The sequence below is a fragment of the Ornithodoros turicata genome, chromosome 7 (assembly GCF_037126465.1).
Source record: "Ornithodoros turicata isolate Travis chromosome 7, ASM3712646v1, whole genome shotgun sequence".
Lineage (NCBI taxonomy): Eukaryota > Metazoa > Arthropoda > Arachnida > Ixodida > Argasidae > Ornithodoros > Ornithodoros turicata.
This window is the reverse complement of record NC_088207.1, coordinates 16,103,155-16,127,386: the sequence shown is the minus strand read 5'-3', so window position 1 is coordinate 16,127,386 and position 24,232 is coordinate 16,103,155. Positions and strand designations below refer to the sequence as shown.

The 24,232-nt window shown below is 46.9% G+C and overlaps 1 protein-coding gene and 1 long non-coding RNA gene across 2 annotated transcripts; both read left to right on the top strand.

Annotated features, from left to right (window-relative positions):
* Positions 1-7,966: 7,966 nt before the first annotated feature.
* Positions 7,967-9,525, top strand: LOC135399586 (uncharacterized). Its single transcript, XR_010424354.1, has 2 exons — positions 7,967-8,780; positions 9,328-9,525. It is a non-coding gene; the product is annotated as an uncharacterized LOC135399586 (long non-coding RNA).
* A 6,787-nt stretch (positions 9,526-16,312) lies between these two features.
* LOC135400496 (uncharacterized) lies at positions 16,313-16,753 on the top strand. The gene has a single exon (XM_064632328.1). It carries the CDS (start codon positions 16,313-16,315, stop codon positions 16,751-16,753), a length of 441 nt encoding a protein of 146 aa, XP_064488398.1.
* Positions 16,754-24,232: the final 7,479 nt, after the last annotated feature.

Genomic DNA, 24,232 nt, shown 5'->3' with positions numbered 1-24,232 from the left:
ATGAAATACGCTGACAGCTGAACAACTGCACAGCACTCGTGACAATAACGTTATTTTAAGATGAGGAATGGGGAGTTTCATTGCCAGGGTCTATACTGCACCCCATTGCTGGCGGTGGTGTAGTGAATAAAATAACGAGCCCCTTCAGAATAAGGATCGAGGTGTTATTGCAGCACACACACACAGACACTCGCAGAACATAATACGGTAATGACAAAAGTCAAACGAGAACCGTACAATACCAAACCACATAATAACGAACGAGAACCGCGGAACACCACACGAAAACCGAACAACAAACGAAAAATATAAAAGCGGAAGTACCTTACAATAGCAAACAGTGTGAAACCTTCCTGAGTAAAAATAATTACTTGAAGAAGGGGGAACCAGAGACACGGAGGAGATTGGGACGGACACAACAATTCTCAAACACAGCAAATATTTTATTGAAAACAACCCACTATATATTCAAAAACCTCCGAAGGGGAGGAAGAGGAATGAGAGAGGGTTGACTAACACAATTGCCTCGTGTGATAATCAATTAATTTTATAGGTTGACATTCACCAAATTCACCTTCATGCGTATGCGCCCTGTGCGCCCTAAAAGCGGTTTTTATCGCTTTTTAACCCCCTGTGCACGACAGTTACGACCCCCTATTCGGAATACAGGCAGCGGAGAAGAAAAACAAGGCAATTACCACTAAAAACTACAGGAACACGGCTGAAGTACGTTTGGAATACATCAGCACACAGATTCCTGAGAAAGATGCGTGCTAATCAGCAATGAGGAGCGTTTAAAGCGCAATAAATGCTCCAAATCAAATCGCTTCCCATTGTTTCCTATGGGAGCAGCCGGCGTCAGTGGGCCCTGCAACATGGCGGCCGGTTGCCGCACCTCTCTCCCACGCGCCCCTCTCCTATGCGCGATACAGCCTTTATGTACATAGAGATCAGTGGCTCCGCTATCGCGGCATATCCGCTTTGATAAGGAACTCGCCACGCCAAAGAGAGGGGGTCGGGATTCTCTCATCATACCTTATCTGCTTGCCCACGTATACGGACTCGTACTGTTACCAGTCAGAGCAACGTTGTCCTGTAGCTTCTCACTCCGCGGCTGTCGTATATTTCCTTCAAAAATACAACTTAAAGGTGATAGAGCTCTGTAGGTGAATCCGGCCTAAGGTAGACGCTATGGAAGTTACATTGTGTGAGCAGCGTGGCACTTCTTCCGCGGACGGTAAGTTTTCTCCCATTGGCCAGGGTAGGGAGTTGAGATGCGTCCTTGCTCTACTGTTGTGGGCACCATGGAGGAAGGAAACACAAGGAGCGGCTCTTCCCTCCAGACTAGCGTAGCCACCCTCTAGCGGTCGCTCGAGTCAAAATCGCCATTGCTTCCTGTCCACCACGTGATGCCCTCCAAAGTTTCGGTTTTGTTAGGCTTTGTTTCTCGCGCTGCTCTCCGTATGATTTTGCTTTTTGAAAGTAATTTATTGTGAAAATGTGAGCACCGTCGTAGAAACGACGTATGGTAATGTGTTCCTGTCCCGGCTGCGGCTCTCGTTGAACTGAAAGCAGCTCTGTCACGGGAACGCGTTTTGTTCGTAAGTACACGGTAACTTGCTTTAGTCGCCCGTGTGTCTTCGAGTCATCTTGAATTGTTCATTTCGGACCTCAAACTCTGCCGCAGATTCATTTCATATCTTCTGTTGTTGTACAAATCTGATTAATGGGACGGCATTCTTTATCACTTAGTCCAGAGAAGTACATACGTTGGAAGTTGCCGTTGCCACACGCCATGTTTCCGGTCCCGCGTACTCCTTTTGCGTTCTGCACACTGTGACTTGTCTTCTAATAGAACAGTAAACATTCGAACACACAGAAATGAAGTGCAAGCACTCGTTCAACGTAATGCCCTGCAATCTGAACTGTGAATCTCTCTCGCGTCGTCTGCTTTGCTGGAGCCATGCTGTCTGGAGGGTCACGTGAGCGGTCACGTCGTAGACAGGAGCATCCCAGAACGCAATGCGAGTCCGGCTACGCTCGTCCCGATAGAAAACTGTCGGAGGGGCCGCTCCTTGTGTTTCCTTCCTCCATGGTGGGCACGGTCGTCTAAAATCTCCAGCCCGTGGCGGAGCGGTACCCTATCGGCGATGTAGCGCACGAAGGAACTGGACCAATACCCTCCCCAAGGGGAGGCCGCGCTGGACTGCTTTTCCTAGCAGACGACCCTGAGAATCCGATGGTACTCTCTCCCGACAGGTGGCGCTGCGCGGCCTTACCTCGGAGACTGCAATGGTATAGTTCCTTCGTGCGCGACATTGCCGATAGGGGATTGCTGGGCCTCGGGCTGGAGATTTTAGACAATCGTGTCCCCAACAGTACACCGATTATCATGGTCATTCTACGTGTTTTCATGGGAGTTGTGGCTGTCGTCTGCCAGGATCATATCTCCGTTTCTGCACGCTCTAAATTCAAACTTCCAGCATCCAACCATGATGGGGATATCGCGGGTCGATGTGTAGAGCACCTAGCGGATCGTTAGGACAGGATTTTGCACAGGAGTTGTCCATTATGACATGTTCGTGTTTCTACTACGGGATGACAATAGTATGTAGGTATTCTTGCTTTGGAAATTCGCTCCCAAAATAAATCAAGGCAAACCTAAGAAATGAGGTATGCTGCATTCGTAATAGGCGTAAAGGTGGTTAGAAGGCACATATGAGGAAGAAAAAGTAAAGAGTGGTGTCATGGGGAAGAAAACGTGCAAAACTGCTCTCCATCATGCAGACTATGTTCCACCGCGTGTTGCGTTCAGTATTCTAATAGCGCCGGAATATCGGAAGTAGAGGAGTGCACACTTAGCAGGCCACAGAGTCTGCGTGTTTTCCTCTCTGCTATTACAAAATGTCTTGTGGACGCGTCGCAGGATATTCCCAACAGTGAACAGTGCACCAGAATACATGACGTCCAGCCCTCGCGCTTGAAAGCTGTGAGCTTTTTTCGTATCCTCCGCTGAAGTATTCTGGGGAGTGCCACTCATGTGCATACACGGTATAACGAGCATATCACACGTCATTGCTTCCTCCGATCTTTGTTTCTTACATGTCGTGCAACAAAGCGCTTTGCAAAGTCTTAGGCTGCACTGCACTGTTGCAGTTTTAATGGGGAACCCGTCTTCACCTGTTCCCGTTTTCTTTCTTTCTTACAAGCAGTTTGTTGCAAAGCCTGAGTGGCTTTTGCGCCAATAACATTCAACCATCATCATCGTCATATTTCATGCAAGAAAATTGTTTTCCTCCCGTGTAATAAGTGACTGGTTTCACCAACCTTCCAACCACGTGCGGCCCGCTTCCTCCCATTCTTTTCATCTATGCTGTTCAAATTTCTATGAATTGTGACACCGAACCTAATCTACGCTATCAGGGGGGAAAGGTGAGAAAGCTGCTCGAGTGTTCTCGAAATATCGATAACAGCGCTGGCGTCATTAGTTGATGGCTAGTCGCGTAATGCATCGCGTAAGGCTACAAATATGCCCCCAGCAGCACAATGTACTGAAAGTCGAGTGCAGTAGGGGTGGACGGGTAGGTGGAAGACCTTGAACGAACTGGTGAAACAAAAGAACATTGATAGGACACATACCGTCCGCCCCTATTGCACTCGACTTTCGGTACATTGTGCTGCTTGGGGCTGTGCCGTTAGTGACGGCAGGCTTAATCGATAAGGCTTTTTGATATAACAAAGAACGCATCCAATAGAGTACCTCCCCTGCAAATGAGATGTAACCCAAATTACTTATATTTTGCTGAGTTTAATGTCTTACGCTTTAAAGGGACCAGAAAAAAAAAAACCTAAAAATTTAAGTTCTCGCTAAAGAACCGTGCGCAAGGATTTATTAGTTGATTTATTATTTGCATATATTACAAGTCCGTGTCTGGGCTAAACTAGTAATGAACTGCACAGTACTTACATAGGGAAATGACCGCATAAGTACAACGTGTATTTCACATCAGGTGGGCAAATGACTCTGAATCACAACGAGGAACTGTCCAACACCTGTTGCACTTGATATGGACGAAGGGAGTTTATTTCAGTCATGCGTAGTACCGTGAGAAGAAACAATATTTGAAGCATTTATTCGTCAATCAGGTTCTTTAAATGCACCGACACGAAATTTTCTCGTTGGACGCGAGTCAGTAAGTTCGGCATAAGCAAAGTAAGTAAAGTAAAGTAAATCCTGGATACGTCCTTGAGGATTGGATGGAAGAATTTTCGCATTTCATGCAGTTTGAGGTCTGCGTACAACCGTCTACTATTCGTCATGCAGGGAGTTTTTTTTTTTTTTTTTGTTATGTTTTCATTTGCAATCCTTTTATAATGCAACTATGAGAACTGTCTAGATGCGGTTTGCGCAAGCGGGTTATACGGCCTGAAGGGCAACATGTGCACGAAATTTTAATGCTGATTTGGCAAAATAATTAAAATACACTAATTAACTTTTAATTAGGACTGTTTCTGGAAAACCCGAACTAGCAGAATCCCAGTAGCGAACAAAGCGCTAGGCAGTCTCTTTTGATGCTCATTCCGTCGTAGCCATAATCTTCAGTCAGGCACATGCTCTGATTGGCGCCTCAAACATTTCGCCGAAATGGTACCGAAACTAGATGTGAAGCGACCGTAATAATGGTGCCGTGGCGTTTTCCATGAGGTTTATATGCCTAGTACTGCCATTATGCACCACTCTGAAAGAGCGCAGGAAGTACACCCGCCCTCTATGTCACAGAGTCACGTGAAATAGCGAAATTTGCGTGGCGATTTCAAACGAACCCCAGCGCGGCAGGTGCTTTCGGTCGACGGTGCGGTATCTGCTGTTGGTCAGATAAACGTCTCAGTGACGGCGGCGATAAGGCACCTATTTCTGGCGGGCGGTGTCAGTGATAAATTTGGATTTGGATTTCGTGACGGGGACGAAGGCGAGCAAAAATGAAAGGCTATGTAGCAGGTCCCCCAAACTCACCTCGGAAAAGCGTGCAACGAAGAAGGCCGCCACTAGATACCCCACTGTTGCCGTTCCGGATCACTTCAGCGCGCTAAGTTTAGCGGCAAAATATTTTTGTTGTTTCTGCGAATGAATCTAGTCTTTATATGTCCAAATAAAACGCGTATAACAACTTTCTCTGTCGTGTTTCACTTTTTGGTCCGTTTTTAAACGTGTTGAGCGATCGGAAGGATCTAGTGCACGGCTGCGTGCATCACATAGCGTACCTGTCGTACCAGGCGCCGCAGGCGCTGCAGTCGTCCATTTCTCCTTCGGTGGCTTGGCCTGGCTTGGATTGTGCTTCAACTGGATCTTTAGCGCGCTACAATTTACGCAAGCCAACGTCTGGTAACAATGGGGTATCTAAGGGCGGCCTCCGGCATTGCACGCATCGGGATAGGAACAAATACATGGGAAAATGGCGACCTTGGGGGACCTGCTATGTAGTAAACAAAGGTCCAGCGGCTGTGAGCCAAGATGCACGGGAAGGGGGTGTTGGAACGTCACTGGTTGACTACACTCTTGCACTCACGGGAGCGTAACGTTTTGTTGTCAAACACGTGGAGGTGGTTTTCATTGAATACAAGATACGTGGTCTGTAAGAAAGTATGAATGTATGAACAGCCCCACAATCCTTGACGCAAAGACACTGGAGCGCGTGCACGAGAACAGCATTTATATTAAGCAGCGGCGGCCATCGTTCTGCGAGGCACTTCCCTTCATTTTTCATTAGCAGTTCACTGGTTTTTTCTACCCTTTTGCGGTAGCACTTGTCTCTCATAAGAATCTCATCCGTATCGTATAGATATTAGGATATTATTAATGTCATCAAGGTCTGCCCCAGCTCTGCTTCTTACAAAGCCTTCCCTAAAAGGCGTACCGCGGGAAACACGTCGGATCTTATACATATGCTTGTCATATTGAGGCCCAAAGGGATGTGCTTTTCTCCTCACATTTCAGTGCCAGTCGCGAATTAGATCAGAGGGAACAAACATCGAGAATAACATGCTGTCATATGAGATAATGGTTTTAACGTAACATAAACGAAACGATTATGAATACATCACTTAAAGTGCCAATACGGACTAAATCTCGTGTCCTCAGAATCCTACCAAAGTTATGCTACTGAAACCTTCTTGGTCTCACTTTACATTTCTGCAAAATATTTTGGCTCTACGTGACGCGAACCGTAGAGAAAATTTATTTTTATTTTTGAGAACCGTGACGTCATGTTACGCTCCGACGGAGCGCCCCGCTCTCATCTGGCAACGTTGTTGCCCTTCGCGTCTTCCGGGGGGGCTCAAAAAACGAGGGAAAAAAAACAAAGCAAAGAGGCACTGAGCAGTTTCTACGTCACGCGGGGCTCGTGTGTCTCGTCCGCGACTGCTTTTTTCGGTTGTCTTTTCTCTTTTGTAAATCTTATTGCGCAGTGACAATACGCCGCGGAGCGAAACTATTTTGCATGGTGACTCCTTGTGGACAGCTTCACAGATAAAGCAGGGTTTCAAACCATGTTGAATGTCACTTCCATATGCTCCTTTAAGTTTGGTTGGGCAGATTCTTCTTCATCACTCCGGTTCTGTTGCAATGTATTTTCCTCAGAAATTAACCAGACGATGTGCAACAATACGTTTTTAATGGATGCCTAATTTCATCTCAACAGGTAATCTCGAGGGGTGTTCCAGCATGTACCCACACAGTCATGGAAGCTCCCGAAACCATAGCGATGTACCCTTTGTGTTACAAACAGATACGGAAGGTATGACGAGGTGCTTTACTATTTGTAGCGTAGGACATACTTACTTTGTATTAAACTTGCAAGAAACATGTCCTAACGATTCTGCAGGACAAATTAGAGTGCGTACAAAAGCAAATTAAACGTACAAACATGTTTTTGGACGAAATCGCTTACTCTCGGCTAACTGTATAGCTCAGAAATTCGAAGCTACTTACACTTGGATATATCAGAATATGACAGGGTATAAAAATATGTAGAAATTAATATTATACAGGCATTTGGTGTAAATTGCAAGCGTACCCAAACTCTTACTTACACCAGAAAGACGTTTAAACTGGTAATGACTTCCTTGATTATTATTGACTAAAAAAGCAGTATTGACTCGTCGGTAGCTGATCGTCTTTCAAGGTTGGTCGAACCGCGTCGTTTGAAGCAACCTGGTTGGTGAAGCGTTAAAGGGGCACTAAAATGCAAAAACAACTCTCTCTCAAATGAAAAATGAAAGTCCGTGTCCCAATTATGCAAGCAAAACTACACTCTTAAAAATGAACTTCACCACATAGCACGCTCGTAGCCAACCATCACCCCGAATGACAACGTTCTCGCCCTAGATTTGTTGAAAACGGGAGGAGGAGCCTAGTTTGTGCCATTATGCACGGCACAAAATAGGCTCCTCCTCCCGTTTTCAACAAATCAGGGGCGAGAACGTTGTCTTTCGGGATGGTGGTTGGCTAGGAGCGTGCTATGTGGTGAAGTTCATTTTTAAGAGTGTAGTTCACACTGCGCTACCGTTTAGAAGAAAAACGCAATGAAAACAGGGATGTCTTTTGCGGCAACGAATGGGATCCCCAGGAGGCAAAGATTGGCGGCATCCAATGAGACAACAGAAGAATCGCCCGCATACCTATCGTGGCTGTGTGGATTTGGAACGGGTCCGGTCGTACACTCTTAGAAATGAACTTCACCGCATAGCACGCTCCCAGCCAACCATCAGCTCAAATGATATCGTTATCTGCTCTGATTTGTTGAAAACGGTAGGCGCACGCCTTTTTTGTGACAATTATGAACCGCATAAGTGTCACAAAAAAGGCGTACGCCTCCAGTTTTCAACGAATCAGGGGAGATAACGATATCATTCGAGATGATGGTTGGCTAGGAGCGTGCTATGCGGTGAAGTTCATTTTTAAGAGTGTAGCGTGCCGTATATGCGCGGCATGATGCGCACTGCTGCATTTTTCAGTGCCGATTCACTCAATTGTAGCCCACAACAGTTCTCGCGAATGTTCCACTGACAACATTTATCGTCACGTCCTTCGGACAGCGACATCAGTCCGCTTCGCAAAGCGCACTGTATTTTTCACCGGAACTGCTCCATGGCGCGGCACGCGCGTGCACGAGCAGCGCGGACTAAAAACACCGATGGAAGAGCTGAAACAACGTTCAGTGCTTAGCGCCGAAGTAAGAAAGAGTCCGGGATAATTTCGATTGTAGCTCCGTAAGGGAATCAAAGTTTTGAATTCTGATAACAGGTACGGAATTGGGTAAAACGCAAGTTGAAGTGAACTTGTCTTTGCATTTTAGTGCCCCTATAAAGGAGGTGCCTCAGGCCGAAAGCCCTCAATATTTCGAACAGAGGTTGTTCTTCTTCTGGACGAACAGGTTCGTGAAACTTGCTTTGTCATTGGCATTTCCCACGTCTGTTTGTTCCAAACTTGGAACATGATCGCACCCAAATATTATTGTTCCGTGCTATTAATATTCACCACTTTATTTCAGGCTGTACTACAAGTCCACAAAGTGTACTGGACGTACCTGCTTTACATGACAAAGAAGTATTGCGGACAGAAGCACATGCGCATGCAGAGAACCGCCGCTTTGTCTCCCAATCGAGGCAAGCTTACCCACGTTACGCCTCGTTATCGAGTAGGGAACGTTCTTTCATCACCTACCCCAGAGCAGCAAAGGGAGACACAGAAGAGATGGCAAAGGCTGGCTTCTTCTATACGGGTAACAACAATTTTAGTTTCAAATGAATACTGCTAGGATTCCATAGCAAGATTTATCTTCCCGGACCTGGTGGAGAATTCCTGCGCTCCATGTAGAATTGCAAAGAATCGCTTTTGAGTCACGGGTGCATACTGAGCACCGACGACACTCAAACATGATCTACTTTCGCAGAAGGGAACATGTAACCCGCTCGTTAAGAATTGTTCTGCGTGCAGAATGTGCGAGGCGGGCTAGGATTAGAGTAGATAGTATGCACGCACGCAGTCCTGTAGACGAGCGGCATGATGAGAAAAAGTAAACAACGGAGTTCGACAACACGAAGGTAGCTCAACTTCCCTGTGTGTTGGGGAAGTTGGTGGGGAACGCGATTGTGAAAGAATTCCTTGGAACAGTAGTCCACCTCCTCTGCAGTCGAATGACAAAAAAAAAAAAAAGTCTGGCGTTATAAATACGTACGCAAGAAATGTCGTCCCAGAGTACGTATCTGTATTGTAACACCCCCTCGGTTATAGCGAATGATATAAAACTTTCTTCGAATTGTATACAGGGAACGAGGATCGTACGACATGCTTCCAGTGTGGTAACTCTATCTGCAGTTGGGACAATGAAGATGATCCGTTGCTTGAACACGCCAGGTGGTTCCCGGGCTGCCCATACGTCGGAATTATGCTCGGCGAGAAAGTTATGAGCAACGTTATAGAATCTCATAAAAACTAAAACCAATAAAAAAAAACATAGAAAAGGATGTTGTTATGCTTGAGTTTCAAGGTGCAGAAATGGTCACGAACACCGTGGCCACTATGACATCACCAAAATGGCAGAGTGCATGACCGATTGGTACATGACTGAATTAAAACTGGAGCACGTGCTCCAGTTTTAATTCAGTTCATTCAGTTCACTATGATATCATTGTTGACGGCGATATAGGTGGCCGAAAGAACGACGAGGTATAGACACCGTAATAAAAACACCGCAGGAGTTGTTCTGCGGATGACCATGAGGGCAGGCGTGTCGCTCCCCATTTCGAGAATATTCTCGCGAATGGTGACCCGAATGTTCCGAGGGACGTTCCAATGGGTTTGTCAACAGACCTGCCTTCCCGTTCAGCATGGGATGCAGGGGACAACCGCGCAATCAACGCAGTTGAGAGTGAGATTCCCGGATCTCCGTTCGGGTGAAAGTAGTCACGTGACTTTTTTCCGCAAATTGAAGCCCGTTTTGATCTTCACTTAATTACGACACGATTCACGGAGTACTTCAACCTCGTCTCGCAACTCTGGTGGACGTTGCGGACCAGGTGACTGAGATAGCCGTGGGTGTGTAACCGTTTAATGACTGTGACATGAGATGCAGGGAATAAACATGCTGTGATCAGTACGCAGCCAAGTCCAGAATGAGAATATGAAGTACGCGCTCTCGCGCTTCTTCGTTAGCCACCAGTGGCGCCACCACAATACCTCCCCCTTCAGATCGAGCCGTAGCGGTCGACAGGATGACGATCCCGTAAGGGGTAGCGGCGTACACTGCTGTCCGGTCCCGTTGCTTCGTTTCCTGGTGCCGACGTTGGCCTGCGAACGGGAGACGGTTCAGCTGATGTCTGGTTGTCGCCACAGGAGGTGAAGGTGTCATCGACTTCTGGGAATGGCAAGAGGCAGTCTGGTGAGAGACAAGAGGCAGGCGATGCCCTAGGAAGTTCGTCCTCCCAGGATTGAAGACTTCCCCTTTGCTTCAGATGATCTTTATGTACGCGATGCATCTTACCCTTATGCATCTTACCCACGCATCATGCACCATGCATGCACCATGCATCATGCACGCACGATGCATCTTACCCACGGCCGCGAACGGCCGTGGGTGTGTAACCGTTTAATGACTGTGACATGAGATGCAGGGAATAAACATGCTGTGATCAGTACGCAGCCAAGTCCAGAATGAGAATATGAAGTACGCGCTCTCGCGCTTCTTCGTTAGCCACCAGTGGCGCCACCACAGTGACCAGGTGTGGAGCAGGCCGCCACACGTGAGAAACACTACCAGTGGCTGAATGCAGCGATCCTGTCCCGTATAGTACGGCGTACGGAGCAGTGCAGGGTTCGCCACCATCACAAATCCTACGTCGAAATAGACAAGCGTATATATACAAGCGAGGTAGTTGGTAAAAATCCATAATGGGTGCACGAGCAGCAAAAGACAAACACGGGATACAACAACTTCGCGATAGAGAGGAATCAACCTTTCGGGGGCTCTTTCTCCAGAGGTTACACCAGCAGGTTCGATTGGGCTTGGACTTCCCTTGACCACATTGCTTAGCAGGCCGACAGAATTATCGCGTACATTTCACACGCCGTTGCACCTCTATCAAAACACACGTACGTACTCCCGCCGTGGTGGGATTGATCGACACTGCACTCCTTGAACGAACATGGAAGGACTCGAGAACAAATATGTCGAGAAAAATACGAATGAGTATTACAGGCCCTGGAACGCACATTCGCACAAAAAATATTGTCACGAAGCGAAATGAGTCGTCGAGTCGTCGAATAAACAGCGAACGGTTTATTAGACTACTTGGTAGCAAAACACAAGAGTGATAGCTCTCTGAACACAACTGAGTCCAAAGAATCAATGCTCCAGCTTGGAGCGCACAAGCATTTAAGCGTCGCGCCGAAAAGTCTAGAAACAGCACGTGCGTTTGCCAGAGAGCAGGCGATGTGTCTGGAAGCTTCTTGCTTCTTCTTCAGCATGCGCCGGGATGAGATGTACCGTTTCGTGCCTGCCCTGGAAGTTTCGCGATGATGATTCATGGCATTGCCCCCTCCGTAGACGGGGCATCGTCTCGATGCCGTTTCTTCTCCTTCTCTTTTTTTTTTTTTTCGTGTTGTTTCCCTCCAGCCAGTCTTCAGCGCTACCTGCTGTAGTACGGCTTGAGTCGAACGACGTGAACTATTTCAGTCCTCGGGGTTCATCGAGAGGGAACGCTGCCCTCAAGTACCACTTCGTAATCCAGATCTCCAATGCGTCGAAGTACTTTGTAGGGACCGAAGTACCGCTTCAGTAGCTTCTCGCTCAGGCCTCGTCGTCGAATCGGCGTCCAAACCCATACCAAGTCGCCTGGACTGAAGCGTACGTCTCGTCGGCGCAAATTGTATCTTCTTTCATCGACGCGTTGTTGTTGACCAATCCGTAGTCTGGCCAACTGGCGGGCTTCTTCTGCTCGCTGTGTGAAGTCCAGAGCGTCGTTTTCCACATCACTGGGTTCGTGGGGCAGCATCGCGTCCAGCATAGTCGATGCGTCATGGCCGTGTGCAAGGCGGAAAGGTGTGAATCCCGTTGTTTCCTGGACAGCCGTGTTATAGGCGAACGTGACGCAAGGCAGTATTTCGTCCCATGTCTTGTGCTCGACGTCGACGTACATCGAAATCATGTCGGCAAGGGTTTTGTTTAGGCGTTCGGTGAGCCCGTTCGTCTGCGGATGGTACGCCGTTGTCCTCCGGTGAGCGGTGTGGCTGAGTCGAAGGATTTCTTGTGTTAGCCTGCTTGTAAATGCCGTTCCCCTATCGGTGATTAAGGCGGTCGGAGCTCCGTGCCGTAGTACGATGTTCTCGATGAAGAACTTCGCCACTTCTGTTGCTGTGCCCTGTGGAAGTGCCTTAGTTTCAGCATAGCGTGTCAGGTAGCTGGTGGCGACGATTATCCAACGATTTCCGGAAGACGAACGTGGGAAGGGCCCGAGTAGATCCATGCCAATCTGCTCGAACGGCGCCGACGGCGGTGCGATTGACTGAAGGTACCCAGAAGGTCGTACCGGCGGAGTTTTTCGTAGTTGGCATTCCCGGCACGTCCTTACGTAGTGGTGTACGGTCTGGGCCAGTTTTGGCCAGTAGTACTTTTCCCTTATACGGGCCAGTGTCCGGCTGTATCCCAAATGACCTGATGACGGTTCGTCGTGGCAGGATCCAAGAATCTCGGTGCGCATGTCCCCAGGCACAACGAGAAGCCACGTAGCGCCTTGTGGTGCGTGCTTTTCTTTGTAGAGAACACCATTACGTAGGGAAAAACTTGGGAGTGATCTTCTGAAGATGGGAGGAACATTGTCGGCGCGGCCCTGCAGATAGTCGACGAGTGTCTTCAATTCGGGGTCGTTATACTGCTTGGTAGACATGGTAGTTGCACTCATTAGACCGAGGAAGGCGTCGTCGTCCTCGAGGCTGTTGTCCTGCCGCTGGAGTGGTGTTCGGGACAGGCAGTCGGCGCCGTTGTGTTTTCTTCCTGACTTGTAAGTGACGGTTACGTCATACTCCTGTAATCGGAGGCTCCATCTCGCTAGGCGTCCTGATGGGTCCCTTAAACCAGCCAGCCAGCACAGAGAATGGTGGTCTGTTACCACCTTGAACGGCCGTCTGTACAGGTAGGGGCGCAATTTTGTGATGGCCCATATGAGTGCAAGGCACTCTTTTTCGGTCGTCGAATAGTTCTTCTCTGCCTTGGTTAGCGTTCTGCTTGCGTAAGCGATGACACGTTCGACGCCGTCGTGAAGTTGAACGAGCACGGCTCCTAGACCATCGTTGCTTGCGTCGGTGTGTATTTCTGTTTCGGCGTTTGGATCGAAGTGGGCAAGCACGGGTGCGGTCTGTAGACGCGTCTTCAATTCATCAAACGCCTGTTGCTGGGCTTCACTCCAGATAAACGTGGATCCGTCCTTCGTGAGGGCATTCAGGGGTGACGCAATTCTTGAAAAGTTCGGAATGAACCGTCGGTAGTAGGCGCAAAGGCCAAGAAAGCTTCGAACGCCTTTCACGTTAGAAGGAACACGGTAATTTGCGATGGCCGCCGTCTTCTCGGGGTCGGGGCGTACGCCGTCGCTGCTCACGAGATGGCCGAGAAATCTGAGTTCCTTGTAGCCGAATCGACATTTCTGAGGCTTGAACGTCAGCCCTACAGTTCTGATAGTCTCGAGGACTTGCTTTAGCCGTTCAACGTGGTCTTCGAATGTTCTTGCGAAGACGACAACATCGTCGAGGTACACCAGGCAGGTTTGCCACTTCAACCCGGCGAGAACTGTATCCATAACACGCTGGAACGTCGCTGGTGCTGTGCAAAGGCCGAAAGGCATAACCTTGAATTCGTAAAGTCCATCCGGAGTGACGAAGGCAGTCTTCTCACGGTCCCGTTGGTCGACCTCAATTTGCCAGTACCCCGTCTTGAGGTCCATGGAAGAGAAAAATTTTGCGTTTTGAAGGCGATCGAGCGTGTCGTCGATGCGCGGTAACGGGTAGACGTCCTTCTTCGTTATCTCATTGAGTTTCCGGTAGTCGACGCAGAACCTGAGTGTTCCGTCCTTCTTCTTCACTAGTACCACCGGCGATGCCCACGGACTGGTCGACGGCTGGATAATGTCATCTCTTAGCATCTCTTCTACTTGCGTTCGGATCGTTTCTCGCTCTTTGCAGGAGACCCGGTACGGCATGCGGTGAATTGGACGGGCCTTTTCGTCGATGATGATGCGGTGCTTCGCAATGGGCGTTTGTCTTACTTTCGACGATGCAGCGAAGCAGTCACTGAAATCGTTGAGCATCTGGAGAAGGGTTTGTTTTTGAGTTGTATTGAGTTGAGGATTTACGTCGAAATGTTCGGCCTCGTGTTCCGTGGTGACCGCGATGCGAGCAGTGTCCATCAGGCAAACATCCGTGGTGGAGTATTGGTCTACGATGACGGCTATCTTCGTGCCGTTCACCAGGTGTTGTGGCTCTGGGCGAAAATTTGTGACCAGGAGTTCGAATATTCCGTTTCTTACGTACACAATTCCTCTTGCTATCCCAATTCCTCGTTCGAGGAGAAGTTGCGTGTTGCCTTCAGCCAACAAACAGCCAGTCGGTGCTCTCTCGCACGTAGCGGTCACGAGGACTGACGACAAGGGAGGCAGGTTGACGTGCTGAGTCGTCACGGCGGTTACGTCCGTGTTTGCGCGTTTCTCTGGGGTTATTCATGCCCACCACTTGTCTTCTGCTGTTTCCGGCGTTTTAAAAGAGATAACTCCATTTGTGAAGTCGATGATTGCTTCGTTTTCGACTAGAAAGTCCATTCCGAGTATTACATCCCGTGGGCAGTTCGGCAAGACCGCAAAGCTGACGACGTACTGGATGTCACGCACTTGTATGACTGCCGTGCATCGGTCAGTCGGTGTTACGACGTGTCCACCAGCAGTGCCGATGTTAGGCTCATCCCACTTCGTTTGCACCTTGCGAAGCTTCTTAGCCAACCTACCACTCATAACAGAGTCGTCGGCTCCGGTATCGATTAACGCAATCATCTCATGGCCGTCGATGAGTATTTTCAGGTTATTGGTAATTTGTCGAGCGTCGTGTTGGTGCTGCGTTGCTGTTCGTCGAGTTGGAGGAATTGTAACTTGTCGTCGGTCCGCAGCTTCACCTCCCGGAGCTGCAGTCTTCAGTTTTCCCGGTTAGAGCTGCGCCACACAGGTCGTCTTGCCGGTGACGGTGAACGTGCTCTTCCTGGCGACCTTCTGCGGTGGGGGACGCTCGGGGACAGGTCGCGTCGCGAGCCAGCAGAAGCATTCTGCTGCCGTAGATAGTCTTCAATTGCGGCGGGTCGGGGGGAATTGTATCTGCGCAAAACGTCATTGCAGTCTGCATGAGCACGCGCTCGGGTCATGCATCTGCGCAAAATACCACCATGGATCTGCGCAAAAAGGAAGAGGCTTTATTTGGGCGAGAGTTCTCAAATTAGGAATGAGCTATGCGATTCAGTCTATTAACACAATACAGCGGGCGTAATGCATTAGCGCAAAAATGCGCGTGCCTTGTTGCTCGTGCACTTGGACGCATTCGCGCTGGCTTCACTTATTATCACCATGGATTTGGTTAAGTGCGGTAGCGACAAATCCAAGGATATAATTGTTCTAGGTAGTGGATTTAAGTTTCGTCGTGGCTACACAAGGAAAGATAAATCTGTAAGATGGCGATGGCACTGTGAAAACTTGTAGTGCTGGCTTTTCCCCCACCGGTCAAGGAGCCATGGTACAAGATCACCTACAGCGTCTCTCCCACAACCACGAGGCATCGCGTCACAAGTTAGATAGGCAAGTGGTACGAGCTGCAGTGAAACAAAAAGCTGCGGCTAACTGCACAGAAAAACCGTCGCGACTAATCTGCGCGGAGATACGAAAGGCAGAAACACATGAAGCAACTCTCGATCACGCTGACATGAAATTACTTTGAGAAGCGGCATACCGTGCGCGGCGACGTATTCTCCCTCGTCTGCCAAAGTCCAGAGAAGACGTACACAAAATTTTGGCATCGTCTGCATCTTTAACAACAACAAACAGGGGAGAAAGCTTCGTACTGGCGAACGACAGCAGCATGGGAGTGGTTGTCCTTTCATGCGCATCAAATGTTTCGTTTCTTTGCACCCTGGATAAGATTTTCATGGACGGAACATTCAGATCGTGCACGAAGTACTTCAAACAACTCTTCACAATCCATGGCCTCCGGAATGGTATTTACATCCCGCTTATGTTCAGCTTGCTGCCATCGAAAGAAGAAACATGCTACTTGAAGGTGATGCAGTTGGTCAAGCAGGCGCCAGCGGAGGCGGGCAAAACTTTTGAACCAACAACAGTTGTTGTCGACTTTGAGACAGCCATTCACAATGCCGTAAGACTCTCCTGGCCAATTGCTAACATTGTAGGATGCCGATTTCACCTAGGCCAGGCATGGTGGCGCAAAATACAGAAACTGGGTCTGTCACCGTCTTTCAAGCGTGAGAATTCCGAAGTGGGTTTATGGCTTAAACAGGTGTATGGTTTGCCATACCTTCCACCATCAGTAGTTACAGACTGTTTGGTGTTTGATATGTGCTCGGAAGCCCCGCGGGAAGAAAAGCTCCGGCTATTTATGGACTATCTTGTCGATGAGTACATCAAAGACGGCTCTGGCTTTCCTCCGGAAATGTGAGCTGAGATGACTGACAACATGCAGAATACCACCAACGCCTGTGAGTCGTTCCACAGTCGCTTCAATGGGTGCTTCTACAGTCCACATCCATATGTCTTTCGATTCTTAAGCGTTCTGTTGGACTTTCAGGTGGAGACATACCTGAAGATACGTAGTTCGGAAAGTGGCACCTGTATTCGAGACGCTGACACAGCGAACCGACAAAGAATTTTGAGCTCAAAGATAAAAGACTATCGTCAGGGATCCATCAGTCGAATCGAGTTCGTCCGCAGCGTAGCGAACTACGCTCTACCAAGAGACATATGATACTACCGTGTTTCGTGTTTCGCCGCTTTCGCTTTAATAAAGTTTAGTCAACCTTCAGTGTACTGCAATTCTTATCGGTGCATTATCATTCAGAACATATATTAGAAAGGATGTGCACGTCATAAGGAAACATATATTAAAGGTGTTCGCTTGTTTGCTTAACATGCTGTTATTTATCAAAGGGACCGTTACAGGCGACAGTATACATCAAATTATTAAACAAGAAAGCACTGCAAGTTTGCAGTTTCAAACCCAGCATACCTCCTTAGAAGTATTTTCGGGCAAGCGTGTTACACAGGATATACATGGAAGATGTATCTCTAAGAAGAACTCTTGGAAATGTGTACTCTAGCTCTGTATCCCGAACGGCTTTCGGATTACTTGTGCACGTGGCATACGCGGGCAAGCTTTAACAATTAATTTAAGTAAGTAAAATTTCGGTTTAGGTTCTTCACGCCAGTGCGCGAGAGGTGTTCTGACATTTTGTACCAAGTTACACCGCATAAATCCAAAGGCAGATGTCGACGTGAAGCTGCATTCAAAGTTTTACAGCAAAGGGAGTCGCACAAGTAAAAAATCTACACGTCGAACACCCAAACTCATCGGGCTGTGATATCCCCACAAGCAAGTGAGGCAGCCACAGCCCACAGGAGAGGTCACATGCTTTCGGGAACCAATGGGAATAACTGAGGCTTTCGCACCTCTCGAGTGGAGCGTGATGCGGAAGTTTATTCCGAAATAATTCTAACACAGGCTAATTTAGAGCCACATGGGCGTGAAGTGCACTCCCAAGCGAATGTCACGTTCACTACGTTGTTGCTACATGGCTTAAGTGTCACGAGTAGCAGTATGATGGCAATTACGATAGGCAATATTAAAGTGGCTCAAAATTTTTAGATGCGCGCCCACAATACCTTCCTGATAATGTTTTTCTTTCTTTGCTTAGAAACACTTTCTGCAAATCTTCTTCCAAAATAAAACAAATTCGCCTGAAACATGTGTCTCAAACATGTGTTCACAGACTGATAACTGTATACCAAAAGCAAATAAACACGCTGTCAAAAGTACTTGTTTAAAAATATTGTGGTGTGGGGCCCCGTTTTTTTCTCAACATTTTTACCTGTGCCACAAAGCATGCCGTCGAAACTACGCACTCGGTCCACCAAAGAGAAGTGAAGGGAGTTTGGGAAACTCGCACTACCCTTAGTGCACTTTCTGCCAAGTGTCATGAAAGGTCCCGTGTCACAGCACACGAATGACACCAAGTGCAAGTGTGACTCATTGAAAATTACACAAATGAGTTCGTGCGACGTTGTATAAATCACAGACTACGACATTTCAATTCTTTTTTCCTCAATACTGTGACATGTAGTACATCGTGTGCATGTGTAATGAATCATGTCTATCAGAATGTCACAATCCCTTTAAATACGTAGACCATAACAACAGCAAGTATTAGATGTCAGTATGACAGTGTCAGAGTAGTAATATGTACCACTTATTGGACACAGTATTTTTTCCTCCACTTAATATGAACGAAGGTTGCGCAGATGCAAATCGCGAGCTTTTAAACGCCCTGTTACCCTTTCCGGAACGTGTTTCCACTTCTCGTTCTCTAGAAATTTGCGCGGATGCAACTCACATTTCAGGGAAAGACGAAGTTCATAGCAAATAACAAAACAATTTTGCGCACATCCATTACTCCCGCGGGGCGACTATCGCGCTGGGGGCGGGGGGTGTCGGGTGAAAAACCGGGAAGGCCAAGTCGTCGGTAGGGACATCGGCGATAGACGTGGTTGGCCTCTCCGCAGTGGTAGCAGAGCGGTCTGAAGTCAGGAGTCCGCCAAACGTCCGTTTTGCGAAACGGCTGAGAGTGTGGCGGGACTCTCGGAGTAGGCTGGACAGGCCGAGGAGGCGTCCAACGGTTTCCGTAGTACGACGGACGAGTAGGTGGCACCTGTCTCACAGCGGCGGCGTAGGTTGGTCTCGGTACTTCGGCGTCGGGGTTGGCGGTTGCCGATGTCTGGATTGCCTGCTGAACCTCGTCCTCGATGATCGCACCGATCGAAGACAAAGGGTCTTGAGCCTTCTCAGGACAGAGGAGAGCTCGTACTTCTTCGCGTACCACCTCTAGAATCAGCTGTCTGAGCGATCCGACGTCGAGGCCAGCGGTCGTGGAGAAAGCCTCGTAGCCCTGGTGTCGTTCGTTGACGGTAGCGCGAGAGAGCAGGGTCCTCTCAATGCGGACGGCTTCGTCCAGAAAAGCGTCGGTCGTGGCGGGTGGATCCCGGGACAGGGCGCGAAAAATTTCTTCTTTTACGCCCCTCATGAGTCGCTGAACCTTCTTCTCCTCGGATGCTTTGGGGTCAGCTCGCCGGAAGGCGACTTGGCGAACTGCGGAGCACCCTTTGCCTTGCGGACAACCATACGGGTGAGAACGGCAAGATTTAATTATTTCAGGTACACATATTTCATTTCATTTCATTTCATTTTATTTATTTCTTCACAGAAAACAAGTGAAGGGGAGGCTGGGGCAAAAAAGTCTCTAAGGGGATTGACAGAGGCCCCAGTCACCCGCCATCAGCAAAGACAATGCATATATACAGCTGAAAGCACAATACGTAACACTGATAATACTTGATAATACAAACATGATAAGTATAATGATTTGTAACATACACTCTCGTTATTTAATCAACTCAAAAAGTTTTCGCACTACAACTAAAAAGTTTAATGAGTAAAGCAAGAAGTAGAAAGTACTGCATTCGGCTCAACATGAAAAGAAGCGGCCAAAAACGTTATTCTAATGCACAAAAATAGCCTAACAATTCAAACTTGGATATTTTGGTAAGGTCATTGTCAAATGTATTTAGCAGCTTACTTAGATTGTACTGCAAAGTTTGAAACCCATAGGAAGTCCTACATTGAAGAAAGGAGTATCTACAAGGATAGCGGTAGCTATAGACGTGGCTCACGCGTTTCAAATTTGCCATGTCTAGAAACTCGTTGTCATTTTCTCTAATGGCTTTCTTATATCCTAGAGCAAGTCTGTTTTTTGTATATAATGTTTTGTGAACAAGCCTAACGTTGTATGTCTATAAGGTAAGTTTTCTAAAAGCCTTAAGAATTTTTTCTGAACCAGTAAGAGTTTGGAGAGTGAGTGTTTCGAGGATTTGCCCCAAACAAGAAGACAATAGTTGAAATGCGGTTCAATTAGCGTACGATATAACAATGTCAAAATGTTGGCTGGTAAGATGAATTTGTACTTAAATATTAGTCCAAGACCGGAGCACGCCTTTTCCCGAACATGTTGAATGTGAGCATCCCAAGTTAGAAAGGCGGTAAAATACACTCCTAGGAGTTTAACCTTTTCAACTACTTCAACTTTTTCGCCACATAAAAGTGTATCATTTGTTAATTGGAAGCTTCGGTTGCGAGATCTGAAAATGATTGCCTTGGTTTTGGCTGGATTAAGCCGCAGACGGTTTGTATCTGACCATTCAGAGAGCTTTAGAAGTACTGCATTAGCTTTCTCAACAACATCTCTGATGTCCCTACCCGTGAAGAACATGCTGGTGTCGTCCGCATACATTACAAACTTTGTCTCTGAGCACACGTCTACAATATCATTTACGTACAGGTTAAAGAGAAGGGGGCCCAACAAGCTGCAGTATAACGCAGTCATAAGCTCAACCTATAGATTGTAGATGCAACTCTAACGAAGTTTGTGTTTCTTAAACAAATTAGTGCTTATCTTAAATGACACCGCTTCATCAAAAGAAAATTATGTGATTTAGCACGTGGTGCAAGTAAAGGTATAAAAACGATGAAGGTATAAACAGCCTGCAGTTATACCTTAGGAGGTATAGCCTCGGTTGTTTGTTATGCACGAGGTATATAAACACGTGATAATGAGGTATAAATATGTTACGTTATCCCTGCTTCATACCTCTTTTATACCCTTGTGCATGGTTGGAGGTATAAATCGGCGCTTTGTACCTTTTGTATACCCTCCAAAGGTATATATCTGCAACAGGAGGTATGAAAAAGGTTCAATAGCCCATTATTATACCTTCTTTATATATTTTTTTCTAACAGTGTACAGTTCTTTAAATGATGTAACAATGGATAGAGGTATCTGGATGACGGTACGTCACCTCGCCCGTATCAAAAAAAAAAAAAAAAAAGAAATCCGTATTAACGTTGCACATGTTATGAAGGAGAAGTATTGAACAATCAATTGCAAATAGAATTACGAAGCGTAAAAGAAGAATAGTACACCTATTACACCCGTAACTAAATACCTGCAGATAGGAGTTGTGATAAATGTTTCTTGTTTTGCGTATGCATATGAGTAATCTCATCTTTCTATCTGCACTTCGAGGAACGCCAACCCAAAGGTCGCCCCCTAGCGAAAGAAGTTCGCCAGAAGTTGTGGGTGTCCGTGCAGACGATGTTCTCCTTATCTTCCCTAAACATTCCGACTTCAAGGAGGACCGCACAACATCGCACTACACTTAACTGATGTACGAAATGCTTTGTTAGTCTAACTTGTATTTGTGGACCCCGCCAGATTCGCCGGTGCGAACTCGATGTATTAGGCAGCATACCATTTATAGGCATGTCAGATATCAATAAAGGCTTGAGTGATTGCAGTGCTGGAATTGGATGTAAAGAACGCCACTGTTTCAAGTTCCTGTTCGTTGCATTTATGCTCTTTAACGCATGGAATAAACTGCTGTGATATCTCGTGCTCGAATTCTTATTTGTGGTTATTATTCATTTTGCCTGAATTTCAGACTGAGATTATGGCTTAATTTTTCTGCTTTTATGATGCGTTAGACTAATGGTGCACTCTTAAAAATGAACTTCACCGCATAGCACGCTCTTAGCCAACCATTATCTTGAATGATATCTTTATCTGCCCTGATTTGTTGAAAACGGGAGGCGTACGCCCTTTTTGTGACACTTATGCTGTTCATAATTGTCACAGAAAAGGCGTACGCCTCCCGTTTTCAACAAATCAAGGCAGATAACGATATCATTCGAGATGATGGTTGGCTAGGAGCGTGCTATGCGGTGAAGTTCATTTTTAAGAGTGTGTGATGTGACACACATCGCACTATACTTTCTAATGATTAATGGTTTCTAAAATCACTCAGAATGCTGCTTTGCTTTCAACGAAGCAAAGCCAAATATGTATCATACTATTAGCGACTGGTGCTCCGCACAACTGTGAGGTTCGCGCGAGGCGCTTTGACATAACGATTAGTTTCGGTAATTACGTGTCCTCGTGCTGCCAACGGGAACCAAATATACCGCCGGGATTTTCACTAAATACTCTATAGCGCTTACTCATTTTGAGCATTGCATCCGAGATCATTCTGGTTTTCGTCTCATCGCTTCATCTGCATTACTGCCAACGTCAAGGACCTCTAGCGTACACTCTTAAAAATGAACTTCACCGCGTAGCACGCTCCTAGCCAACCATCATTTCGAATGATATCATTAGCTGCCCTGATTTGTTGAAAACGGGAGGCGGACGCCTTTTTGTGACACTTATGCTGTTCATAATTGTCACAAAAAAGGCGTACGCCTCCCGTTTTCAGCAAATCAAGGCAGATAACGATGTCATTCGAGATGATGGCTAGCTAGGAGCGTGCTATGCAGTGAAGTTCGTTTCTAAGAGTGTAATATGTGTGACTAAATGAACGCTTGATGTCACTTGGTAAGAATCATAGAGTTCAACATTAAAAATAAATTTCAGTTTTCATCATAAACGTAAAGAAAGCTGTCAGCTGTAAGAAACAACCAACGTGCCGGCACGAGTGAGGGGCAAAATGGCGGCTCAGCCTGAGAGTACTGCTTTTCCGCCAAGCACGTGGCGACAACTGACGCATCGTGATGTCAAACTCCGCCCAATAGCCAAACTCTCCCTATACACGGCTCTGACCTGCAGTAGCTCCAGCGCCGCCTGAACTTTTCTTCCGTTAATAACCCCATCAACAATACAGACAAAAACAAAAAACAAAAAAAAACGGGGAGGCCTTCCTCTTCGCAGTCCTGTCGTCTGCTACTTTCCCCCCTACCTTCAACCATCTCGGGACAATGTACATAATGCGCATGCGTTGAACCGTTTGGACGGCTCTTCATAGCAGGAGAGATCGCGTGATCGATTTAAGCCAAACGTCACTAACCCAATGGTTTAAGTCGGCTGGTGAATACGGATAATCCTGTTTTCACTTCTGTCATCTCTGGGCAGTCAGACGTTCTTGGCCGTCTGTTGCTAAACCGTCGAATTGACTAATTACCTAAAATCGTTATTTTACTTTTTAATTATAAAAGCTACGAAGTTGACCCACTGAGAACATCTGTTCCCTTCGGTCACCTTATATCGGAGCCGTTTGCAGAACAAAAATCCGTTCGATAGATCGTCGAAAAATTCGTGAAGGAACACCATTTTTTTCTTTATTTTGTTCATTGCGCATCTTCGGAGGCGCGTCTTTGCTTCACCCCTAGTGTGAGAGGGTGAAGGAGCACAATGCCACCTCATGCGTCGAAGATGAGCTTTAACTTGCGGAAACCAATCAAAAACAAATGTATGGGATGACGCTATCGGAACTGACCTTATCTTGGGTTGCATTTTCTGTTTCCTTTTAGTCTTTTTCCAGGACCCTCTCACATTGGAGGTGAAGGAAAGACGCGTCTACGAAGATGCCCACGGAACAAAATAAATAAAAAAAATTGTGTTCCTTCACGGATTTTTTGCGGAAGGCCTATGGAACGGATTTTTGTTCTGAAAACGGCTACGATATTATAGGTCATCGAAAGGAACAGATGTTCTCATTGGGACAACTTCGTAGCTTTTATAATTAAAAAGTTAATTAAGGTTATTTATATTAGTCATTCTACGGTTGAGCACCAGATGGCCAAGAACGTCCGCCGGGCCAGAGATGATAGAAGTGAAGACAGGGTGACAGCGATGATGAAAACAGCCCTTATAGTTTTTTTTATGAAAAATCTGTATTAAAAAAGACACCCTGTATATAAGAGAGAAACGGAAGGCGCGGGGTTTTGTACTTGAGGTCCCATTGTGATGGACCAGTGTCCTACAAGGGAACCAGACTGTCTTTTTCTGTAACTTCCAAGCGAGGCGCAGCATAATTTTTTAGC